The 10,588-nt window shown below is 37.7% G+C and overlaps 1 protein-coding gene across 1 annotated transcript; it reads right to left on the bottom strand.

Annotated features, from left to right (window-relative positions):
* Nucleotides 1-5,362: 5,362 nt before the first annotated feature.
* LOC138851106 (zinc finger protein 677-like) lies at nucleotides 5,363-9,630 on the bottom strand. Its single transcript, XM_070079593.1, has 2 exons — nucleotides 9,035-9,630; nucleotides 5,363-6,392 (listed from the first exon to the last, which is right to left on the bottom strand). The coding sequence occupies exons 1-2, from the start codon at nucleotides 9,584-9,586 to the stop codon at nucleotides 6,102-6,104; spliced, it is 843 nt and encodes a 280-aa protein (XP_069935694.1). The 5' UTR covers nucleotides 9,587-9,630; the 3' UTR covers nucleotides 5,363-6,101.
* Between the last annotated feature and the right edge of the window lie 958 nt (nucleotides 9,631-10,588).

Here is a 10,588-nt window from a genome sequence, read left to right as displayed (position 1 = left end):
ACCCTCGCATTTACTTCTCTTACAACCCCATCTATAAATATATTAAACAACCACGGTGACATCACACATCCTTGTCTAAGGCCTACTTTTACTGGGAAAAAATTTCCCTCTTTCCTACATACTCTAACTTGAGCCTCACTATCCTCGTAAAAACTCTTCACTGCTTTCAGTAACCTACCTCCTACACCATACACTTGCAACATCTGCCACATTGCCCCCCTATCCACCCTGTCATACGCCTTTTCCAAATCCATAAATGCCACAAACACCTCTTTAGCCTTATCCAAATACTGTTCACTTATATGTTTCACTGTAAACACCTGGTCCACACACCCCCTACCTTTCCTAAAGCCTCCTTGTTCATCTGCTATCCTATTCTCCGTCTTACTCTTAATTCTTTCAATTATAACTCTACCATACACTTTACCAGGTACACTCAACAGACTTATCCCCCTATAATTTTTGCACTCTCTTTTATCCCCTTTGCCTTTATACAAAGGAACTATGCATGCTCTCTGCCAATCCCTAGGTACCTTACCCTCTTCCATACATTTATTAAATAATTGCACCAACCACTCCAAAACTATATCCCCACCTGCTTTTAACATTTCTATCTTTATCCCATCAATCCCGGCTGCCTTACCCCCTTTCATTTTACCTACTGCCTCACGAACTTCCCCCACACTCACAACTGGCTCTTCCTCACTCCTACAAGATGTTATTCCTCCTTGCCCTATACACGAAATCACAGCTTCCCTATCTTCATCAACATTTAACAATTCCTCAAAATATTCCTTCCATCTTCCCAATACCTCTAACTCTCCATTTAATAACTCTCCTCTCCTATTTTTAACTGACAAATCCATTTGTTCTCTAGGCTTTCTTAACTTGTTAATCTCACTCCAAAACTTTTTCTTATTTTCAACAAAATTTGTTGATAACATCTCACCCACTCTCTCATTTGCTCTCTTTTTACATTGCTTCACCACTCTCTTAACTTCTCTCTTTTTCTCCATATACTCTTCCCTCCTTGCATCACTTCTACTTTGTAAAAACTTCTCATATGCTAACTTTTTCTCCCTTACTACTCTCTTTACATCATCATTCCACCAATCGCTCCTCTTCCCTCCTGCACCCACTTTCCTGTAACCACAAACTTCTGCTGAGCACTCTAACACTACATTTTTAAACCTACCCCATACCTCTTCGACCCCATTGCCTATGCTCTCATTAGCCCATCTATCCTCCAATAGCTGTTTATATCTTACCCTAACTGCCTCCTCTTTTAGTTTATAAACCTTCACCTCTCTCTTCCCTGATGCTTCTATTCTCCTTGTATCCCATCTACCTTTTACTCTCAGTGTAGCTACAACTAGAAAGTGATCTGATATATCTGTGGCCCCTCTATAAACATGTACATCCTGAAGTCTACTCAACAGTCTTTTATCTACCAATACATAATCCAACAAACTACTGTCATTTCGCCCTACATCATATCGTGTATACTTATTTATCCTCTTTTTCTTAAAATATGTATTACCTATAACTAAACCCCTTTCTATACAAAGTTCAATCAAAGGGCTCCCATTATCATTTACACCTGGCACCCCAAACTTACCTACCACACCCTCTCTAAAAGTTTCTCCTACTTTAGCATTCAAGTCCCCTACCACAATTACTCTCTCACTTGGTTCAAATGCTCCTATACATTCACTTAACATCTCCCAAAATCTCTCTCTCTCCTCTGCATTCCTCTCTTCTCCAGGTGCATACACGCTTATTATGACCCACTTCTCGCATCCAACCTTTACTTTAATCCACATAATTCTTGAATTTACACATTCATATTCTCTTTTCTCCTTCCATAACTGATCATTTAACATTACTGCTACCCCTTCCTTTGCTCTAACTCTCTCAGATACTCCAGATTTAATCCCATTTATTTCCCCCCACTGAAACTCTCCTACCCCCTTCAGCTTTGTTTCGCTTAGGGCCAGGACATCCAACTTCTTTTCATTCATAACATCAGCAATCATCTGTTTCTTGTCATCCGCACTACATCCACGCACATTTAAGCAACCCAGTTTTATAAAGTTTTTCTTCTTCTCTTTTTTAGTAATTGTATACAGGAGAAGGGGTTACTAGCCCATTGCTCCCGGCATTTTAGTCGCCTCATACGACAGGCATGGCTTACGGAGGAAAGATTCTTTTCCACTTCCCCATGGACAATAGAAGAAATAAAAAAAGAACAAGAGCTATTTAGAAAAAGGAGAAAAACCTAGATGTATGTATATATATATATGCATGTGCGTGTCTGTGAAGTGTGACCAAAGTGTAAGTAGGAGTAGCAAGATATCCCTGTTATCTTAGCGTGTTTATGAGACAGAAAAAGAAACCAGCAATCCTACCATCATGCAAAACAGTTACAGGTTTTTGTTTCACAGTCATCTGGCAGGACGGTAGTACTTCCCTGGGTGGTTGCTGTCTACCAACCTACTACAAATTTACTAGTTTTATATATACAGTCTCTTGGGTGACTGTAAATATAAATTTAGGAGTCACAATGAATAAGAGAGAATTGAATATATTATTAGTAGTAGGTTGGTAGACAGCAACCACCCAGGGAGGTACTACCGTCCTGCCAAGTGAGTGTAAAATGAAAGCCTTTACTTGTTTTACATGATGGTAGGATTGCTGGTGTCTTTTGTCTGTCTCATAAATATGCAAGATTACAGGTACGTCTTGCTACTTCTACTTACACTTAGGTCACACTACACATACATGTACACGTTTATTTATACACACTCATCTGAGTTTTCTTTGATTTTATCTTAATAGTTCTTGGTCTTATTACTTTTCCTTTTATATCCATGGGGAAGTGGAATAAGAATCTTTCCTCCGTAAGCCATGCGTGTTGTAAAAGTCAACTGAAATGCCGGGAACAATGGGCTAGTAACCCCTTTTCCTGTAAAGATTACTAAAAAGAATAAGAAGAAGAAAATTGTCAAAGTGGGAAGTCTGAATGTGCGTGGATGTTGTGCAAATGATAAGAAAGAGATGATTGTGGATGTTATGAATGAGAAGAAACTGGATGTCCTGGCTTTAAGTGAAACAAAGCTGAAGGGGGTGGGAGAGTTTCAATGGAGAGGAATAAATGGGATTAGGTCAGGGGTTTCAAATAGAGTTAGAGCTAAAGAAGGAGTAGCAATAATGTTGAAGGATAAGCTGTGGCAGGAAAAGAGGGACTACAAATGCATAAATTCAAGGATTATGTGGAGTAAAATAAAGATTGGATGTGAAAAGTGGGTTATAGTAAGCGTGTATGCACCTGGAGAAGAGAGAAGTGTAGAGGAGAGAGAGAGATTCTGGGAAATGTTGAGTGAATGCATGGGGAGTTTTGAATCAAGTGTGAGAGTAATGGTGGTTGGGGATTTCAATGCTAAAGTGGGTAAAAATGTTATGGAGGGAGTAGTAGGTAAATTTGGGGTGCCAGGGGTAAATGTAAATGGGGAGCCTTTAATTGAGCTATGTGTAGAAAGAAATTTGGTAATAAGTAATACATATTTTATGAAAAAGAGGATAAATAAATATACAAGGTATGATGTAGCACGTAATGAAAGTAGTTTGTTAGATTATGTATTGGTGGATAAAAGGTTGATGGGTAGGCTCCAGGATGTACATGTTTATAGAGGGGCAACTGATATATCAGATCATTATTTAGTTGTAGCTACAGTTAGAGTAAGAGGTAGATGGGAAAAGAGGAAGGTGGCAACAACAAGAGGGAGGTGAAAGTGTATAAACTAAGGGAGGAGGAAGTTCGGGCGAGATATAAGCGACTATTGGCAGAAAGGTGGGCTAGTGCAAAGATGATCCTAAAGCCGCCTTGTTCATCTGCTATCCTACTCTCTGTCTTAATTCTTTCAATAATAACTCTACCATACACTTTACAAGGTATACATTATTGTCTTGTAAATTATTTATGAGAAGTTAAGCATAAGACCTAGGATCAACTAAATTTTCACAACTCATTTGTGCATCAGGTTCAGCACTTTTTTTTTTTTTTTTTTTTTTTTTCAACAAGTCGGTCGTCTCCCACCGAGGCAGGGTGACCCAAAAAAAAGAAAGAAAATCCCCAAAAAGAAAATACTTTCATCATCATTCAACACTTTCACCACACTCACACATTATCACTGCTTTTGCAGAGGTGCTCAGAATATAACAGTTTAGAAGCATATACGTATAGAGATACACAACATATCCCTCCAAACTGCCAATATCCCAAACCCCTCCTTTAAAGTGCAGGCATTGTACTTCCCATTTCCAGGACTCAAGTCCGATTATATGAAAATAACCGGTTTCCCTGAATCCCTTCACTAAATATTACCCTGCTCACACTCCAACAGATCGTCAGGTCCCAAGTATCATTCGTCTCCATTCACTCCTATCTAACACGCTCATGCACGCTTGCTGGAAGTCCAAGCCCCTCACCCACAAAACCTCCTTTACCCCCTCTTTCCAACCCTTTCGAGGACGACCCCTACCCCTCTTTCCTTCCCCTATAGATTTATATGCTTTCCATGTCATTCTACTTTGATCCATTCTCTCTAAATGACCAAACCACCTCAACAACCCCTCTTCTGCCCTCTGACTAATGCTTTTATTAACTCCACACCTTCTCCTAATTTCCACACTCCGAATTTTCTGCATAATATTTACACCACACATTGCCCTTAGACAGGACATCTCCACTGCCTCCAACCGTCTCCTCGTTGCTTTATTATAATTGTATAAATAAATCAGACTTTGGAATCAATGAATCCTCTTAAAAAATGGTCAGGATAAAGTCGACGAACCTTGGTAAAAGATGGCATCAAATACCAACAAGTATGTCAATAAGATACGTGAAGGTATGTTCAAACAACCTATTACTGTACATGACTTATTTATATAAAGGGAAAGCCTCTGAACAGTTATATAAATTTCATATCTAACAAATCTATAAAAATGTAATGCTATTTTCCATACTGGAGACCATGCCATGGAACATGACTTGGTAAGAGGGAAAAGGAATGACAAGGGGAGCAGTTCCCTCCTCTTGGATCAAGTCTAAGATAAACACTATTATACTGCAAGTGAGCTTGCCTAACCCCTTGCCCTCTCATCACCATATCCCTCTTTCCTGGAAAAGTCTCAGAATATGCCCATGATTTATGCTGTAGCATATTCATATTGTAGGTCACATTTGCTGTAAGATATACTATATTGAAAGTTCCATTTAAAGTGACAAAAACAGTGGTAAAATAAAGTACAGCACTAGTACATTATTAGGATGTTCCTTCAGAGCAAAACAATTCCAGTCCTCAAGAGAGTTTAAAATAGTGCTTTCTCTAATTACAATACTAAATTAATTACACATTCTATATTTTCACTTAGTGTTTCTTTTTTATTATAATAATAATAATCTACATTTTCACATTGATATAGAGTACCTTAGTAAACAGCACATGAAAGTAACAAAGTAATTACACAAAATTAACTTACCATTCATCACTGCTTTGTGATGACCCTCTATTTTCTGATTTTTGACAGTTACCACTAATATATTTTATCTGCTTTATAGAGGAATGAATTATATCCTTAAAGATTTTTTTTTCTGTTGATGCTGGCACTGAACTATATTCCTCACATTACCGCTAAGGAAAAATACATTACACTAATTGCCAATCTCTATACAGTGCTGTAGTAATATTATTGACAAAAGCCTCCTTGGGTTACTTCTGTTATAGCAGTTTTACCTCAATACAGTAATAATGGTTAGTAGGCACTGAATAATGAGAGTCTAAATTATGGAAGTCTTTTTCATAATTAAAATACATCTGATCATTTACAATTACAGGTTATTTATTTATTATTGACTAAACTTCTAGAGGACATCAAGATGAAAGAATACCATCAATAAAAGCTGGAGAAGTAAAGAAACAAGTGGTGCCAATCTTAATATCAGTTGTACGTAGGACGAAATTCTGCCGATGACCTTTCAACTTCGCCCATGAAACTTTTACAGTCAAGTCTTTTGCATTATGTATTAGGAGTGACAGGAGTTATAAGTTGACCTGACTGGATGTACCATCTCCAGCCAGGACAGTCACCTGCATTTCTTTGGAGTCACTTTGTTCCTCATTTTCAGCAGCAAATATAACAATGTAACTGTCTTCTCCCATTTTCTCTTCAGTTCCTACTAATGATATGAATGGTGTAGTAACAGTCTCAGTTTCCCCTTCTTTTTCTATATTTGTACTTTCACTACTGGAACCCAGTAAAAATTCCAGCTTGTGGCAGTCTATAATATGGTTTTCAATAGTTGATCGTCTCATGAAACCTTCTCCACACAACTGTATGAATGAAAGAACAACATTAAAATAAGGAAAGCAAAAATTTTCAGATTAAAAAATTGCTTTGACCTATATACAAGATTCAATACAACCATATGCCTTAACACATATACAACCATATACCCGAACATACGCATGGTAAAAAAATACAATATTGTATTAAAAATTATAAAAACCATTCAAACCAAGAACACAACAAAAACATACTACCAAACTTTTTTTTTTTTTTTTAACGTCGGCAGTCTCCCACCGAGGCAGGGTGACCCAAAAGGAAAGAAAATCCCCAAAAAGAAAATAATATCCCAAACCCCTCCTTTAAAGTGCAGGCATTGTACTTCCCATTTCCAGGACTCAAGTCCGGCTATATAAAAATAACCGGTTTTCCTGAATCCCTTCACTAAACATTACGCTGCTCACACTCCAACAGCTTGTCATGTCTCAAATACCATTCGTCTCCATTCACTCCTATCTAACACGCTCATGCATGCTTGCTGGAAATCCAAGCCCCTCACTCACAAAACCTCCTTTACCCTCTCCCTCCAACCTTTTCAAGGATGACCCTTACCCTGCCTTCCTTTCCCTACAGATTTATACACTCTCCATGTCATTCTACTTTGATCCATTCTCTCTTAATGACCAAACCACCTCAACCCCTCATCAGCCCTCTGACTAATACTTTTATTACCTTCACACCTTCTCCTAATTTTCACACTCCGAATTTTCTGCATAATATTCACACCACACATTGCCCTTAGACAGGACATCTCCACTGCCTCCAACTATCTCCTCGCTGCAGCATTTACAACCCAAGCTTCACACCCATATAAGAGTGTTGGTACCACTATACCTTCACACATTCCCTTCTTTGCCTCCATAGATAACATTTTTTGTCTCGACATATACGTCAACGCACCACTCGCCTTTTTTCCTTCATCAATTCTATGATTAACCTCATCCTTCATAAATCCATCCGCTGACATGTCAATTCCCAAATATCTGAAAACATTCACTTCTTCCATACTCCTCTCCAATCTGATATCCATTTTTTCTTTATCTAAATCATTTGATACCCTTACTCTTTTCTATGTTCACTTTCAACTTTCTACCTTTACACACACTCCCAAACTCTTCCACTAACCTTTGCAAATTTTCTATAGAATCTCCCATAAGCACAGTATCATCAGCAAAAAGTAAATGTGTCAATTCCCATTTTGTATTTGATTCCCTATAATTTAATCCCACCCCTCTCCCAAACACCCTAGCATTTACTTCTTTTACAACCCCATCTATAAATATATTAAACAACCATGGTGACATTACACATCCCTGTCTAAGACCTACTTTTATTGGGAAGTAGTCTCCCTCTCTTCTACACACCCTAACCTGAGCCTCACTATCCTCATAAAAACTCTTTACAGCACTCAGTAACTTATTACCTATTCCATATACAGTGGACCCCCGCTTAACGATCACCTCCTAATGTGACCAATTATGTAAGTGTATTTATATAAGTGCATTTGTACGTGTATGTTTGGGGGTCTGAAATGGACTAATCTACTTCACAATACGTATTCCTTATGGGAACAAATTCGGTCAGTAGTGGCACCTGAACATACTTCTGGAATGAAAAAATATCGTTAATCGGGGGTCCACTGTACTTGCAACATCTGCCACATTGCTCCCCTATCCACTATCATATGCCTTATCTAAATACTGTTCACATATATGCTTCAATGTAAACACTTGATCTACACATCCCCTACCCACTCTAAAACCTCCTTGCTCATCTGCAATCCTACATTCTGTCTTACCTCTAATGGGATCAATAAGAAAATTAATTAAAAAAAAAAATCTTCAAATATTCCTAGGGTGCCCTGTTAATTCTGACAGCATAACAATGCCTTAAAGATTTAACAAATGATGAAAAAATCCTACTATATACACTAAATAAAAAGTTGCTAAATTCTAACCACTCAAAACATACCATCACATTTAGGTGACTTAGTATCAGGGTAGATAACTACAATAACTCAGCATTTTACCAAGATTGTATTAATAACTTCATTTGTGTATGACCCTTGTGGGTTGATTGCTTAGTTATGATTATAACAGCTTCATTCTGAATACTGAAAGATGCATTCCTCCAACAGGGGAAAGGAGGCCCCAAGTTGGAATTATATCACATTGCCTCCTGCTTAATTCCTCAAGGAAGGGTTCCTTGATGCTGGTGGGAGGGGGGGATGCCTCTTGAATCAAGGAATCAGACCTCCCCTCCTTTTCACTGGACTTAGCTTGAGTGCCTCTCATTCACTCCATGTACTGTGTGATCTCTGCAAGTTTAACTCTCCACCTATGAATTATGAATGCAAAATAATCCTACCCTAACCTTCCTAGCCCTGATACGGTCTAAAGTGCTTAGGACCCCAAGATTCCACAGCAGAAAAACTGCTTTAGTACAAAATTTAAAAGTTTACAGTAATACATATTAAAATACATCATTACAAAATACATCATGCCAAATTTGCCGATACTGATATGTAGTCAATTTTAAGCTGATACACACTGATACCAAAGCCAATACTTTAGCACACCCCTAATTATTACTGCCAATTTAAATATGGCAGCCTGAATTTAATGCTTACCTCACATCTGTACTTCTTGTTTGTGGAATGGGTATACATATGAGTCCGAAGATTGTTCTTCTTGCTAAAAGCACGATTACATATTTGGCATATAAATGGTTTCTCACCTGTATGTACTTTATTATGTTCATCCAGTTTGGGCTTACTGATAAACGATTTTTTGCATACATCACAAGAATAATCCCTTATATTATAATGAGCATATTGCACATGTTTGTGCACTGAGGAACTTGTTGAAAATTTTGCTTGGCAGATATAGCATTTATAAGGCTTTTCTCCAGTATGAGTTCTTTCATGATTTTTCCAAGTGCTGTATTGTTTGAACCACTTTGTACAGTAATTACATCCATAAGGCTTCTGATTAGTATGTACACGCATGTGAGTCCAAAGGTAAGACTTTCGATTAAACTGTTTGCCACACACTTCACATGATGCTTTTGTTTCTCCCATGTGACTTTTCATGTGCAGTACAAAGTTTCTTTTGTCTGTAAGTAGTTTACCACAAATTTCACAGAAGAACTGCTCATTTTTGCTCGCGTGCACAGAGCGCATGTGTAACTGAAGATATCTTGATAACTGAAAGTATAGGAATGAGAATAAAGAAATTACCACTACTGCAAACAATTAACAAGTTAAAGGAATGGAAAAAGGCAATTAAAAGTACACATAAAAATTTAACATTATTCTTAGATACTTTTAACACCAACCATCTCCACTAAGGTAGAATGACTCAAAACAAAAATGATATATATTCACCATTCAAATAGTCATCCAAACTACAACAAAGTCATTTATGTTGGGGTTTTACAGGTACACCGCAGCTCACATTGTATTGAGCAATATTGACCCACAGTCAGCACCTCTCCATCTCCAAACAATCTACCATGCTACTGGGAGAAGGGCTTATATAGCACTAGCCATCATATCCTTTAAACAGCACTAACAACCTCCCATGCCAGTTTGTTACAATGCAACTATATTTTCTTTGTTATTAGTTTCTCAAATACATTAATTTTTACTATGTTTTTACATTCGGTAGGTTGGTAGACAGCAACCACCCAGGGAGGTTGAAAGAGTGTTGTAAGGTCAACTAAAATGCTGGGAGCAAAGGGCTAGTAACCCTTTTTCCCATACAACTTACTAAAAAGAAAAAGAAGAAAGCCCTCAATGTGGGATGTTTGAATGTGAGTGGATGTAGTGCGAATGATAACAGATGATTGTAGATGTTATGAATGAAAAGAAGTTGGATGTCCTGGCTCTAAGTGAAACAAAGCTGAAGAGGGTAGGAGAGTTTCAGTGGGAAGAAAAAATGGGATTAGGTCAGGGGTTTCAAATAAAGTTAGCTAAGGAAGGAGTAGCAATAATGTTAAAGGATAAATTATGGCAGGAAAATAGAGATCAATGTATAAATTCAAGGATTATGTGGAGTAAAATAAGGGTTGGATGTGAAAAGTGAATTACAGTAAGTGCTTATGCACGTGGAGAAGAGAGAAGTGTAGAGGAGAGAGAGATTTTGGGAAATATTGAGTGAGTGCATGGGAAGTTTTGAACCAA

This window comes from Cherax quadricarinatus, chromosome 6 (assembly GCF_038502225.1).
Source record: "Cherax quadricarinatus isolate ZL_2023a chromosome 6, ASM3850222v1, whole genome shotgun sequence".
NCBI lineage: Eukaryota > Metazoa > Arthropoda > Malacostraca > Decapoda > Parastacidae > Cherax > Cherax quadricarinatus.
The sequence above is the reverse complement of the archived record's forward strand: the minus strand, read 5'-3'. Positions and strand labels throughout refer to the sequence as shown.